This window comes from Xiphophorus couchianus, chromosome 6, assembly GCF_001444195.1.
Source record: "Xiphophorus couchianus chromosome 6, X_couchianus-1.0, whole genome shotgun sequence".
In the NCBI taxonomy this organism is placed as follows: Eukaryota; Metazoa; Chordata; class Actinopteri; order Cyprinodontiformes; family Poeciliidae; genus Xiphophorus; species Xiphophorus couchianus.
Window position 1 is genome coordinate 18,075,632 of NC_040233.1, and position 16,520 is coordinate 18,092,151.

General features: G+C 34.9%; 1 protein-coding gene across 1 annotated transcript in view; it reads right to left on the reverse strand.

Annotated features, from left to right (window-relative positions):
• The window catches only part of crhr2 (corticotropin releasing hormone receptor 2), a 46,628-nt gene that overhangs the window by 11,122 nt on the left and 18,986 nt on the right, over positions 1-16,520 (reverse strand). The window contains exons 3-6 of the mRNA XM_028021371.1: positions 3,943-4,028; positions 3,305-3,411; positions 1,202-1,319; positions 900-1,053 (exon numbers count right to left, since the gene is read on the reverse strand). Coding sequence (XP_027877172.1) covers positions 900-1,053; positions 1,202-1,319; positions 3,305-3,411; positions 3,943-4,028 — 465 coding nt within the window. The remainder of the gene's footprint in view (positions 1-899; positions 1,054-1,201; positions 1,320-3,304; positions 3,412-3,942; positions 4,029-16,520) is intronic.

A 16,520-nucleotide genomic window follows, 5' to 3' on the forward strand; every position in this document is an offset into this window, starting at 1 on the left:
TCAGCTGCCTACACTTGAGCAGTCAAACCAGGAGGTGTGTTTCAGCTGCATTAACTCAAACTACATTAATTTATGCATTTCTGTCAGGTTGTGGATGGTTAGATCCATTAACTTTGTGTAGTTGCAAATAAGCTCTCATGTCTATTACATGATGAAAACCAAGGACAGATTGGCTGATTTACACAACTGTCTGTATGTTCCTAGTTATTTTTGTTGGCTAGTTATTATTTTGGCAACTGTGACAATTGTGACTGTTTTCCAAAAATGTATAAATGTGTCTGTAGATTTCTGATGTCAACTGCTTTTAGCATCAGATATTGGTGGAAAGACCAGAACATCTAATGACAACATTGCTCAAAGTTAAACTGATTTTTAAGAAGAACAAGATTGAACTTATTGCTTATGTAAGGGCTGTACAAGCTCCACAATGAAAGAAATCTATTTTTACTCGAGGTAAAGAACAAAAACAAAGTTCTGTTTATTTTTGTTTTTTTTCTAGCCAGGATAAAATACTTCATAGGAACCTTAAGTGCAGAACTTATGGAAAGTCCTGCTAGGGTTGTTCCACACTAGAATAGAATAGAATAGAATAGTTCACAAATAAAATTTACATTTCAGAAAAAATTATAATAATTTCCTGTATAAAAATTAGGCATATTTCAGGGTGTTTCCTGTATTCATAACTAAAAATAAGTCCTCCATATTATGAACAAATGCCTTTTGATGTTTGGTGGGATGGAGCAAATATTGATACCACAATTCATATTTAAGCAATCATCTCAGACATGTCTCCATTCTAAATCTGTATTTTCTTTATGAACATTGTACACTAATATAATTTGAAAGCCAGCTTGCTCAGCTTTGCCTTATATATGGCATAAAACCAGGACCATACTTACACCAACCAATGAAAAGAAAAACCCACTTTCTCAGTTTATCAGTAGAATAGGTCATAACAATAGCAGTGTGAAGATAGCATCCTTCAACAAACATCCAGAAGAAGTTGGTCACAACAAAATAGTTGTATATTGTCGTACTTAATCGACACCAAGGCTGAGAAGAAAAAGAGACAGAATTATCCAAAAGAAATCAAATTACAATTATAAAACAATGTTATGCTGTACAGACTACTGCCATCAATAAACATTTGTAATTTCTCTCTCTTATTGTGATTACTATTAGTAAAAAAAAATGTGTATACCTCATTTTTGTCATGGATATTGTGGTCAATCAACTGAAGCAAGAACCACATAACATTCCTCAATATGAAGGTGGTGATCAAATTCCAGTGGATAATGTTTCGAAGACACCGTATGCTCCTACAACATAAGCAACATGGTGATTTTCACTGTTATTTCTCAGAAGAGCTAACTAACAAAAACATGCATGGGTTTGAAATTTGTACAAATTCATAAGTGTACGGCCCTTTCAAGATTTTAATTGTTTTTTGGGGGGTTTTTTGGCATTCATCTCAATTAGCCTAGAGCCTGGGCAGATTGTTTTTTCTTGTGTAGGATGCAGTTGTTGCTTTTTAAAAAGCAAAAGATCTGTTTGTGGAGAATAATGCTCTCAGGGATTACTTCTTAACCCTTAAATAATTATCAGACTAAACAAAACAATGAAACATGAGAAATTGTTTTATTGTTTTGTTTAGTCTGACAATAATTTAAGACACTTGAAAGAACATATGTTCAAAATATTTTATTTATATTTGTTTATTTAAATATTTTACTGACTTCCTCTTGTACAGGTTTATGTCAGACATTTACCTCCAGCTTTACAGGCAGGAAGTAAAGAGGTCTGGTCATGTGACCTTTCATAGTAGATACATGAAGTTGATATTGCTTAAAGTAGACACTCTATTATTTTATTTTGAAACTTCAATTAGCTGCCAAAAGTCAAAACAATTATTTTAGAGCTTCTGGACGTTAGAAAAAATGTCTGCCAACAATTGTTGCTGGTGGGATTAAATGGGGTAACTGTTTACATTAACATAATGTAAACTTCCAGTTGTCTCTACGGAGCGTTGCACTTTATTGCTCAGTGTCAATGATTAAAGTTACCAGTAACCAATAAAAGTCATATTTAGGGGTTATTATCACATTTATATGTGGAATAATTGATTTTGCCAATAATCAGGTACCGGTACTCTACAACATACATAGCTACATCATAGCTACTTGTGTGTTTTTTGGAAGAAATAATTGCCCCTCCACCCTCCCACCCCACCCCCCATCCTTGCTTTAGCATAAAGTACTAACATGACGCCTGCCATGCCTGGAGCTGATATGTGATGAAAGGATTACGGTGTGAGTGGGACTAGTGTAACAGATGCTTGGCTTGCAGTCGCATTACCAAGAGTTTATGCTGTGGTTCTGTCACAGAGGCTTTTACAGACTATCTGTGGCTCAAGGGAATTAAATAGATGCATGTATCTAAGAAGGGTTTATAGTCTGCCAAGTGCTAGTCACAGCTGTGTATGGGCTGAGTTGATTTTGAGTGTTGATATAAACTAAAGTTGAGATACTCTGTTCCTTCTATACTATAAATCTGTGCAAAATACCCTGTGAAAGTCCATTGTCTTTCTATGCCCCTCAAATCAGTTGCTAAAACAGTTGAAGAGAAAGAAAACATGAGGGCCTGAGGGCTATAGTCTTGCTGAACTTAATGATTGCATGTTAGAAAAATTAATCATGATTTTTGGCAGGCAGCAGGAAGCATAGTAGGTTTTTTTTCACTACACCATTATATTTTAAAACTTGACATCCCAAAGTGTTGACATACAATCTATTGTTAAAATGTAGTCATAGCCCTTGTGTTTTATTGCACTCAGTCATGCCTTCAGAGATAAAAGCATATTCATTCAAACTGAGATTTTAGGTCTTAAAATATGGGTCACTCTATCTTGGAAGGTACTTAAGATTTAACACATAACCTGGTCCTGCTATATATAGCACAGTATTCAAGAAAAAGGTCAAAGAGTACTACAACCCATATAGAATGATGTAATCAATATCAATTAAGTGTTAAAGTAGACTGGCTCAGTAAGAGATAAGAATTTTCCTATAGTTACATAATAATTAAACTTTAAAAGTGAGAAAAATGCTTCTAAGGCTTCTTGTATTTAAGCTACCACTCACAGCTGCCTGTCGGTCAGCTACCGAGTCGAGCTGCAGAGATTTGTTTATCTGACATGAGCAAGCTAATGACAAGCAGCATTAGGATGCAACATCAGTTTCACTGATTATCTTCTATCTGGGCTGTTGCACACAGGAGCCCCATTTCAGATTATTTCTATACTTGCCTTAAGCATAAGAAGAGAATAAAGGCCACGATTAGAGCTCCCACAGAAATACAGTGGCCTAGGTAGTTGATGATCAGAGCTATCTTGTAATGCATGGGATATTTTCTCTGAAAAGGAAACACACACATTAATTATTATATAGCTAGATGTAAAAAAATATGTTTTACAAATGCAGACATTGTTAGATCGCTTTACAAATACTAAGAAGTACAACTGCAGATCGTTTCTTTGCTGTATGAATAATAGGAAACAGCAAGAAATCCATAATATACTTATATAATATACTAGATAACATGGATTGAAAAGCAATGTCATTGACACACTTCAGATGTCTTGGCTTAAAATTATTAAAGGAACTAGAGCAAGACCCAGAAATACTGGAGAGAAAATTAGAGGTAACCAGGTCAAGGCACAACACATATGAACAGCACTCTTTATCCTCAAGCTTTTAAACAGGCAGGGCAGCATTTTGTTATTTTTTATTTTTGCTTTTTGAAGGCTGATGGGGGGGTATCTGCATCATTAAAATAACACATTTCAATGAGCATTAATAAGTGGCAACAATATTTTTGAGTTTTCATTTGTAATCTGTGTTTTTATAGGAAAACGAGAAATTGTTTTCATGTCACCACACTAACCTTCTCCTCCAAAATGGGCTCACAGTTGGAATAATTGATCTTCAATGCCCATGTACCATTATCCAGGCATTCTCTGTAAGCACTTCCTGCAAAACAAGAGTAATGGGAGTCAATAAAAATGCATTACATACAAGAACAATTTGTGATTTATTTTTTTTTTTTTTTTTTAAAAGGTGGCTTAAATCTACAGAGACATTAAATGTAGAATGGAAATGACCTGGAGGGAAGGAAATTTAAAAACAGAAAAATGAGATTCCCTCACAAGAACCTTTTCTGTGCTTGAAAGCACAACTATCATCACTGCCAAGAAAATTCTGCTAATATAAGGTTGGACCCTTCCTCTCTCCACACGCATGTCTGCTTTATCATACATCACCCAAGTCCCACTTCATGCTTCATTTACTTTATCTTGGAAGGAGGAAGTTGAAACTCTTTCAAATTTGCTCTTTTTGCAGTGCATTTTTATTTATTGAAGAAAGAAAATCTTACTTATTATAAGCCTTATTTTGGCTTTATCTAATATTCATTAAATCAGAAATTCCCAGCTGTTATTGAATTTTTTAACTGAAAAATAGAAACTTGAGAATATTGCCTAGATCCTAAAAATCGAATCAGCAACTTTTATTTGCTGCTGAAAAACTTAATAAAATGTTAATTTAAACGCGATGAAACAGTAACAGTGGATGTTTAATCAGTCTATTTAAAAAAAGACCTTTGGTAGGATTTCAACTGATCCTTGACTTGCTGGATAACAATTACCCCTATCTTTGGTTTACATTTTCCAGACCTGAGCAAGTTAAACAGAAGACAGACCAGCCTGTCACAACTGGGCTTTGAACAAGGGAAATACAAGTATTTTAAAATAAAATTGTTGTTTTGGAATTCTGCTACAGGATAATAGTGTGTGAGCTCAGTTAGCTGAAGTGGAACTGGGTTGACATTTAAAATTGCAATGTAGGTTGAAAATTATTAGGGTTATTGCTGGGGTAATATCATCCTGAAAAGCTTCAACAATCCTATCACTAATGTGTTTGCCTTTCTATGGGTTATCATTGAGGTCCCTTTGAAGAATGTGTCAAATTATTTCTGTAATATTCCTGCACTTTGTTGTAAAGGTAGGGTAAAAACTGATTAGTTTTTTTTATTTTAAAGGTTTCTTGGTTTTGAACTTTTTTAACATCTATTCTTTTTGTTCTTATTGTATTGTTCTGGAATTTCACAAATTTATCTAGAATTTATAATGTCTCTAGAAAGTTGGATTTTATGTAAACAGTCTAAGTTTATATATACATATATATAAACTTAGACTTTATATTCAGTATAATATTTAGAAAACTTTATATTCAGTCTAAAGTGAATAGATGTGGACAGATATCTGTCTTTTGTTTCCTTCAATATCAAGAAAGTTCATTTCTTCAGTACTATGATCAAGAGTAAAATGTGAATCTGCAAAGTGTTAATTTCAAACGTTCTACAAACTCCTAAAATACTCCTAAAATCTCTTTCAGAGAAAATCGTTCCGTTTTTTGTTTTTTTTTCTGTATGGCACTTTTTTTTATTTAGAATGCCCAACGTGACAAAAAACATGACACACACATATGACTTGTGCTTATCGCAAGCAGTGACATTTTTCTGTCTCCCAATCAATGGAGTGTGTTGTGTAGCTCCACCCTATTAGCTTACTATTGTCCTATGACCTATGACCTAAAGAGGTTCGGGGACAGTGCAGTATAAGACATTTGGGCTTCTTTCACAAGGGAAAGATGCAAAATTGTTTCATTTCCGCTCAGTGGAAATGAAGCAAAACCTTTAGCCCAATGATCTCTATATCAACAAGAGGACTTCTAAAGAGACTGGGAGTTCCACAAAATTTCCTTAATTTTCTTACATACAGATCCATATATGTTTTTCGAAACGCTAGACACTTGATAGGACAACAGAGCAAGACAGACTGTTTTAAGTCTCCCATCTGTCTGTATCATGTGACCTCCTGGTGTGTGATTTACACACATATCCTCAGCTCTCCCAGTAGAGCTGCAAAAAGAGCAGCTGTGCTAATAGTCTTTAAAATTGACAACAGTCAAAGCAGTGTGTTAAGTTTATGAAGCAGGACAACAGAACATTATGATAATATAACACAATCTATGAGCACTGTAAATGACATGCATGGTTACACATCACAGTCCATAGGTAAAACTGCCTTTTTTCCCCCAATGAACCAATCTGGTTACAGGGTTAAGATCTAAAGAGGACTATACTGCATTCCTGCAACAAACTCCCCATCTCCCCTAATCCTGCTTTGTGCATGTGTGTCTATATTACTATGAAGTGTTGAAATGAATGCAGATGTGCATATCTAAAGACCATTAAAGTAGTTTTGCAAGTGTTGAGTTGGACACTTTTTTTTTTGAATTTGTAACATACAACCAGCGCAGCTCCTTTTTATAAAAAAAAAAGCTGCACAATGTAGACCATGTAATTCTAACAAAACCTTTATTTTTGACTGCAGATGCATTGCATTAATGGTAATATTGACAGTTTGGAAAACAATTTAAAATTACTCATTGAGTTCAGATTACCCTAAAAAAATCACAGTACATTACATTTGTATATAAATATAACAAATAATCAACAGTAAACATGGCATTTAACACTACAGTGAGCCAAACTGGTATGAAATACTTATTCCATGTGGAGTGTTTATAAAGTGCTTCACAGGTACACTAAACATCTTAGTAATTTCTTCAAAACTCAGTTCAAAGTTGAGTTATACTATCTATGTGATGCTGGCACTGAATGCCAATTGAGCAGCGCAATTTTTATTCATGGCAAGGATATGCAAAGCTTCTTACCGTCAGTTGCTTGCATATCTTTTAAAACCCGCTATTCGTAATCAACTTTGAACTGAATATTTCATTTTGAAATTCCTCAGAGCACATTCAGTGAGCCCCTTATCTGCTTTACACTAAATAACAGAGTTGCTCTGAAAACCAGCAGCAATACGCATGTAAAGGTGATTTTCTCCCTTTTTATTCTCATTAGATAGTTCAAGTGAGTATTTCAATCTTTCCACTGAAGATTTAATTTTTAAGATTAATGCTGTCAGTACTAAAAGGAATCATACTTTTGTATAAGTAAATCACAAATTTATGATGTCTTTGAGCAAATTAATTCCTGATTTACTGCTCCAAAATACATAAAGGGATGAATAAATAATTTAATCTCTTTTCTACATGCGTTTCCCCCTGTGGGATGAGTTCAGTTTAGACAAATCTGACCCAGGCGTAGACAGTTTTATCCTGAATTACAGAGACTTGTTAACACCAAAGCAATATGCAGGAGCAGGAAGAAGCACCTCAAAAATGCCTTTAGGACCTTTTGAAGCAATGACAGCAGCAGAGGATTAACCTTTGCATTGAAATTAGTGTTACATTATGTAACATTTTGTCATTGGAGAGTGGTGAGATGGCTACTTGAAGCCTAAAAGAAAAATAACAAATTATTTTTAAACTGTATTACCTTGATCACACTCGGTTTTGTGTCCCTGTTATGAAGGTAAGTCAAAGACAGGAGACAGGCAAGGGAACATGAAGAAGTGATACTACAATCCAAGAGATAGATTAAATACACAATAAGTATGAAAACATGTTTCTGATGAGGTGCAACATGAGGTGGAATCAATTTGTATTCTAGACAAATAATGTTTCAGTCAGTCTCTCAGATAAGTCGACAACATTATTTTTCAAATTCAGTACATCAATACTTTTAAGAGGAGTACAACTTTTTTTTCCCTGCAATTTTTTCCTGCAACAAATTGTCATTATCTGAAGCTGATATGAAACTGACTGTTTTTTGATTCTACTAATCTAAATAACAATTTGGATTTTTTCCAAAACATTTTAATAGATAAATTTGTGCCATGTATCCTTCAATCATTTGTGCCCAAACTGTAGTCTCTTTTCAGCCACACACTTATTCAACAGACGGGCCTTGAACTGGCATGTCAAATGTCTATGTTCAGCATACATACAGAGCTCCTCTTTCCAGCCAGAAGCACTAATAGCACGCCCACACATGCCTCCCCTGGTTCTCCCTGGTAATAATTCAGAGAGGAAAGCGGTTTTCAATCCACGTGTCAAATAGGACAAGCAGAAGTTTGGAAAGGTTACATTTTTGCAAGAACCTGAATATGTGCATCTAAATCTTGTTATATTTGTATTAAACAAACACACAACTAACATAACTGCTCTTGCACAGTGTGAATACAGCAGCCAGAAATGTGTTAGCTAAACAGTGAGGTAAGATTTTAAGCTGTACTCTTTTCAGTGCTGGGACTTTATATCGCAATGTTGAATGGATCACCAAGGAATAGTCTTAGAACATAAGCAATATACAGTGCAGTCTGCTGGAAGTGGATGATGATGCCATATTTGGTTTGAACTAGAAGAAATTGATTAAGCCACCCTTGTTACATTTTGTTTAAAAAATTACATTCTTAAAGCCCTAACAATTCCATTTTAGTTAGTTCATGATGATTAGTCAAAAAATACTTCTAAAGAGATGGCATCAGAGTTTAAATGTTGTGCTTTAGAACTCCAGTTTTACAAGAACTGTTCAATTAACTTTGAAATTTCAAATGTTTATGAATAATATTCAGTGATATAACACTGCAAAATCGAAGGTAAAACCCAGCAAGTCACACAGCATGTGTTTTCTGCCAATGCCAGGATTTAATCTCCTTTTACTTATCGAAACATCCCTTCCAAACCCTTACATATTTTGTAGCTTGTAGATATCTGCAAACAGAGTTAAAAGGGATTTGCACCTCCATGTCATCTGAGCTATAAGTTCACTGGCACTTAAAGCAAATATCACGCTGTTCTTGTGAAACAAACAGTGATGGTGCACACAGTGGGTTTAAGAAGCAGGTTGTGATGTTCGCTTCTGTGTGTATTCCACTGAGGCAAGACTAATTCAAAGCATGAGTGCAGGAACAATGCACTTCTGACAAGCCATCTGTGCATTGTGCATTAACCCTCCTGTTATATTTGTTTCTGACGTACACCAATAATGTACACCATGTATACTTGTAGAAAACAATACCCTAAACCACTGAAAAAACCTACACACAAAAATCAATACTTGTCCTTGAAATTGATATTTTGTAAAAAATTTTATACTACATTTTGAATTGTTTTTTCAAGGGGTGATCTTTATAATTGAACCGGAGACACGTATACTGTTCTGGGTCAACTTGACCTGCTTATTAAAATCAAGACAAATGAGTCATGCAGAGAGTATTATTATTATTATTATTATTATTATTATTACTATTGTGTGCGAGGGCGTGTACATGTGCGGGCGTGCGCACCCGTACACGCCCCCTTGTAACGAGTCGGTCTCATTTAAATCTAGATGGCTGATGAAAGAAACAGAATCCAGAAAGAACAACATGTTAATTGTGCAAAAGTGCATAGCAGGAAGAGCTTTGTGACTATCAACTAATGCAGAATCTGCTAAGAAAGCCAAGCTGCCTCACTTTTTATACATGAACAAATATGATGTCACTAACAAGCACCATATGAGTGTTCAAACAAAAGCAAAAGAAATTTTCAGTTAAGTGGATTTGAGGTTGATTGCTTGCTCATGCGTAAAATGTGAGCAATAATTAGAGAATCTGAAACCTTACAGAAAAATTTACATAATGTGAAGTGAATTTAGAAACTGATGCAGAAATGAGGAACAGTCCAATGTTTACCATGGATTTTACTTATACAATTAAGTAGAGCAGAGCGGGGCTATTTTAATGTATTGAATTTGTCTGCCCAGTTTTTTTTTTGTTCATTTTCATTACTGTTAATTATTATTGCAAGTTCCTTCATGTTAAGACAGTAAAATAATAAAAACAGAGAAATAAATAGTGACCTTTTTCCTCAAAAAGACAAACTACCACTCTTGTCTCACAACAAATTACACACTTCTTCTCTGGATTTTGATGAACAGTCTGTAAAACTGGAGCTTGAAACTGGATGAGGTTAAAGTGGCAGTACAGATTATCATCTCAAAACTGAGGACTGAAAGCCCCAGTAACCGGCCCACACCTGAGCCAGTTACTGCCGTGATATTCTCAAGCCAAATGAAATTGAATTTCATAGGCTGAGTACTGAATAAACTGGGGAATAGCAAAAGCATTGGAATCACACAGCTCACTGCAGCTTGACATTTTATTAAGACAGCAGGAACTGGAGCAAATCTGCTGTATGATACACACCTATGTCACAGGCTACACAGAGACAGAAAAAAAAAGATTACATCAAGAAACTAAAATATTAATAGAGAGGATATTAACAAACATTCACCCATTTCATTAAACTCTGTCTCCTGTACTATATCCACTGAACTGCCATGGGGCAGAAATCTCAGTCCAGTTCATCTAGTTATACTAAGAATAATTAATCCCCCTTCACATCTCAAAGTGGGTGCACAGGTTTAATTTCTTGAAACGTATCTTTCGTAAGAATCTATAAAGGCCTGAAAATTGTAGAAAAATACTGTTCATTAACCTTTTGCTACTGATTCCTATTGCATATTAGCATCAACGCCAACAAGGTGGGTTTGAAGGTTAATAGTAATTTCCAAAACATTATTGATTTTCCTACATTCCCCTTTTACCTAGTTTGTCAAATCACCGACTTGATTTAGATTTTTTTAAGCATAGATTCGTTTAAGGCAGAGATCACAGGATCCCGAACCCATTGGCAAATAAAAGTCAGCCTGTTCAGAAGCAGTTTGAAACTGCGTGAAAATCAATACATGCCAGGGAAGATAACAGGAAGAGAATTGTGAACCTCCACAAGTCTGATTTATCCTTGGATACAATTTCTAGATGCCTCAAGGAGCTCCATTCAACTGTCAAAAAAATTATATGCAAGTATAAATGCCATAGTAATGACTAACCATGATACTGTTCAGCAAGGAGACAGGTTCGGTTTCCCATAGATGAATGAGTATGTTTGGATACAAAACTTAAAAAAATAAAATACAAGATAAAAAAAAAAAAATCAAGACACGTTATGAAAATCCTCATCATATACTCTTGCAATTTATTGTGGTGTAAAGCAGTTGTGATAATTCCAGCCTTTGTTATAAAGTCAAAAACTGACCAAGTAAAACTAAATGTGCATTGGGATTTTGAAGAAGTTAATCTGAAATGGTAAGACTAATTTCCACACTGCTTTGCCAGTACTAGTGTCAGCATAATCTGACTGCTAGTGTCGTCACTTCAAGTATGAGAGGTAAAAAACAAAACAAAAACAACTCTGGCTCAGGCATGTCTTAGACAGCAGATGTCTACAATGCAATGGCTTGTGCAAAATGTTAAATGATTTTCACACATTATGTAAATGCAAATGCTGCAATTATATTTTGAATATTCTTCAAATTACTAAAAAAAACATTTTAAAAATTAGCAGGTTGCTATTAAAAACATGTTTATTCCTTTTGGAGGCTTTTAAATGGCAACAAAGCCTATTGTAAAGAAAGAAGGAAAAAAAACTGGCCTACTGCTATTAAAACAGTAGACGACATCCAGTGAGTCATGCTGCAAAGAAAAAGGTTGGTATACATGTCTCCTCATCTCTATTTTAAGAAAATCACAAAATGAGAAGTCATCTTTTGTGCTTTGTTAGAAAATGGTGAAGAGTGTGTAGGAAAGATGGCTGTGCATGAATTCAATGTTTTTTTTAACTGCTTTTCATATGACCAATACTGTTAAACTGCAGGGATGTTGAGATGAATTAGAACAGTGTCATGAGGTGTGGTAGAGGAGGACATGAATGTAGGCTGACAGAGAGAGAAATAAATGTATTAACTTAAACAAAACAAAAGGCGCTACTAGGCAAGAAGTCACAAACAAAATGTCCAGAAAAAGAAGGAAACGCATAAAAATCTTGACATGAGAGACATAAGAGAACAGACTCAGGGTGTAAAATGCACCTAAATCAGCACAAAGCTACAAGAACAATGTTATCACCTAATATCATAGAAAGCAAAACAAGACAGAACCAGAGATTAAAAGCTATAAAGAAGCCTTACCTGGTTGAATCAAAGCCTGCACTAATCACCCTCATCAGATTTAATTGAGATAAATGTTGCTTTCATTTAGTCTGTGTTACATTTGTCTGTGTCGAGTAAAACTCTGTAAATGCAGAATGACCAACCAATAACTTGCACCAGAACACACAGCGTTAGAGTGGGACATGACATGATGAGAGATGGAGGTGAAAGAGCCTCCATATCGGGAATGCAAGCTGGTTCCAGAATGTTCCAATTGATTGCAATTAAGTGTGATCCCTATTCATTGACTTTGAATTTATCCTCCCTTTTATTTTCATCCTCAGATTAAAGTCAAATTAGTCAGCTAACCACTTCCCTGAAATTGCTCAGGGACTGAAAAGTCTCTTGACACTTACACTTAAATAATCCCACCATTGTCTTTACACACTTGTCTTTGGGCTGCTGGTGTGGATCTCTAACAGAAATTGGGCAAGAGATGGGGTTCACTCTGCACAGGTCACCAGTCCATCGCAGTGCAACACAGAGACAGACAGGACAAACAACCATGCAAGCACACAATCACACCTAAGGAGAATTCAGAGAGACCAACTAACCTGACAGTCATATTTTTGAGCTGTGGAAGACCCAGAGAGAATCCACAAATGCACAGAAAGAACATGCAAACTTTTGATTTTATTACAAAGCAGGGTTACTTTTCTCTATAACTATCAATGATAAATAAATTGTGTTTATCTTTGAAAGAACAACATAAATAAAGCTTATATATAAGTACATATAAGTACATTTAAATCCAATTAAAGAAACACTTTAATGGACAATTATACCCTAGCATAATAAATTAGGTATTTCTTAAACATGTACAGTAGTTACTTCAGGTGTGACTTTGGGTGTTGGAAATATAAAACAAAGTTATGTTTAAGGCTGTAGTTGAACAAATCCAAGTCATTTTCGCTTATATGTTACACAGCGTCATCAAGCTGTTTAATAATACCATGTTATTGTGTTACGTTGCCTTCACACTGTCATGATGGTTCCATTTTTGGACCAGCACATCTTGTCTTTTCCTTTAAGGTTTATGTGATTTCCTTTGCTTTTCTCAAAGGCCAAACAACACTTTCATGCTGCATATGACAAAAGAACAATTTTCATTAAGCTGCCTAATAAAGAAAAGATTTTTTAAAGAAAATTTTGTTTTGTTTAAATTAAGTTGTTTTTTTTCACATATTCATCTTTAATCAAATAACCTGAACATGTCAACATGACTCCAATGCGACATAAAACTTCTTTAAAGTCCTCAAGTAACCCAAGTTTGATTGGATAAAACTTGGCAGCAACAAAACTTAACAAAAAAAGAAAATACAACCTCGTCCTTGTCACATTCACTTTGTTGTACAAGACCCTGTGTCAGATGGGATGATCTTTGACTCTTTGATATCATCAACAGAGATTTTGACTATATCACCTACAAGAAATTAGACAGTTCAAGATTGTATTGAAAGCTATGTTTCTGTAGATTATTACTTATGTAAAAATAATTATTTAATATTATTGAATAGCAAGCTTCCTTGCTGTTCTAATGATGAAGGTTTTTTTTTTTTTTTACAGTTTCTAATGTATTAACCTTCTTACCTCTTACAATATCATTATCACCCAAGTCTCTGTAAAAATAGGAAAAAATTACTTGTAAACCATCATTTCAGGTGTAATGATGCAACTTCCCTTAAATTGCATTTGGAAAATTGTTTTTCTTTTTATCTCTGACATTTATTTAAGGTTTATAAATGTGAAAATCAGACGGATATTTACCAAACCGAGTCAGAAGTTCTGTAATCAGACTCCTCTGTGAAATCAATGCACACTCATTGCTTCTATAAAGAGCACAGCCCCAGGGAAGGAGCAACTCTAAAGAAAGACACATCATTTTCTGTGTCATCCACACACAGTCAGACAGGGTTGTGCAGGAATGTTGCTGGTATATTTCGGCTGCCAAAATTAGTCATCCGCCTTTACAGTAGATGCTTGTGAGACTTTCAAATATGCTTTAACTTAAATGACATACAAGATTTGGTACTGATGCTTTAACATGATGACCATTTTGACAAATCAAGAAAGAAGCCTGATTTAGCTTCCTTTTTATAGAACTATTGTATGCCTCAGTGCCATGCTCCTCCTCCTCCTACATCTGACAATTATTTCAGTTGGAGGTGCTGAAATACCGCCCCAGAGCAGCCGGGCGGGTAGTGGGCTGTCTGCTAACAAAAGCCCCGGTTAACCTCTGCTGAGCATTTCAAGTCTGGTCCTATGGGGTTTTTGTAAAGGCTCTGACAGCAAGTTGCTCACCCAAGCAGCAGCGCGATCAATATGATCTCTTTATTTTACAAGCTCCATGCAGGTCAGGAACATTTGTCACTGAAAGTGTTGTTGGTGTGTCCATAGATACTATTCTGCAAACAATTACTTTCTTGGAAACAAGGAACCCATAGATGTACAGCAAATTTAAACAATGCATTTGTATTGTTTAGGAAAGTTCTTCAGACTATAGGTGACCTTTAAACCTTTCTAAATTGCCCTTTGGAATGAGTGTCCTTTATTTTTTGCAGATGTAGAGATTTGGCTTTATGCCCATCCTCTCTGGAAATTATTTTAAACACAGTCTTGTCATATTCTAAATGGAATGCGCAGTCCTTTGATGAGGTGTCCATCCACACTTTTGCATAAATTATGCAAATAATTTATGCAAAATTATTTGCATAAAAATATTATCAAGATGACAAAGAAGATCAGATTTGTCAGATCAGATTTGTTGCTGTTTGTGCCACAGCTGCAGAAGTTACTGATGAGATGGTTAGGCTTCATTGCCTCCATGACGGATATGTTTGATTGTAGCATTACGCAACCATTACTGATGATCAAAGCTGAAGCTGCAAAACACCCATGACTACTGTAGAATCATTTGAGTGCATGAATGCCTTTCTTATTAAAGATAAAAGCAAGATGGTATGAGTTCACAGTTTTTTCTTCTCTATTTTGCCAATAGTGCAAAATTGTTTTTAGTTAACTTAGATGTGCTGCCTTCACCCACTTTCACGGTATATGTTGAACAAGAATTTAAAGGCAAAAGAAAACGAGGATTGTTTTGTTTTAACTGTAAACATATTCATGACCACAAATTTCAGTGCATTCAGGATATATTTCAGTATATAACAGGCCTCTCTCTTTTGGCCAGTCTGAGAGGAGTGAAAACTTTCATACACCACTGAAGAGAAAGAGGAAAGATCTATGATTGGCACTTTTATTCCACTTCAAAAGCTTCAAGTAATTGGTGGAAAAAATACCCACGAGCACAACATGTAAGCTAAAAATTCTCTTGCATTTGCACATCCCACAGATCTTCTAAACATGTGTATACCTAAATAGCCATTTAGTGAAACATTTATGTACCTGCAGTGGGTCTGCTCTTCCAGATTAGCTTAGTAAATGTCTGGCAGGGAGATTTATAAGGATGAAAATCCAAAGTAAAATATTTTCCAGGTAGATTTTCCAGATAAACTCAGGCGAAGGGAACAGTTTGCACGGGTTTCAGAGGCAATTGACTGGAAACACTAGAGACACATGTGTGGGATGGCAGTGCATTCAAACTACATATTTTTTTTACTCCTGTTGAAGAAATTCTGTAGGTAACATAGTTTTAAAACCAGAATTAAAATTTTGTCTCGCACAGAGCAAGATTATCTTCATGCCACATATATCTATTGGTTTAATATTGAAACAAAAGTAAACCTCTGAGAATTATGAATCAGCTGTGATTTTATTTTTATGTGGTATGCAGAATAAATTCTTGAAGTCAAATTAAATGTCAAGAAAGACAAGTGCAGAGCCCAGAGAGCTTCAAATATTACCATGCACATATGACTGGTGCTGTTTAATTGGAAAACCAAAATAAATGAACATCATTAGAAAAGCTGTCTCTAAAAGAGAGGTAAAAAAACTAAAACCTAATATCCTTATATGCTGTTTTTAATAATTTCATTGGACTATATTTGTTTTACTGAAACAACATATATTCTTCTTAGCTCTTAAACTGTGCTATAACATGGAAAATCTTAAATAATTATCAAAAATCACAACTGTTATGTTCCATAAGAAGGGATTTTGAGTCAACCTATTTAGAGATGTTTAAGATGGTTGATAAAGAGAGAAACAAAAATGCATACATGATTGTTGGTTTTATAAAAGCAATAAAAATATCCATAAGATATAAGACCAATATGAGGAACACATGTATTAACTTAAGTAGTATAATAACATTATCGGAACAATTTCATGGATACAAATTTGCTTTAAATTTGTTTGGGTAACAGTCTTTTGTAAAACCTCCTTACTAAGATGCTTATTCTAGGTTATCTATAAGAAATAACTCAAATATGCCCAAAAGGCTTTATCAAAGGTATGATTTGAATCCAATTGTTTTTACCACCAATTATTTCATCTACTGAGTAACT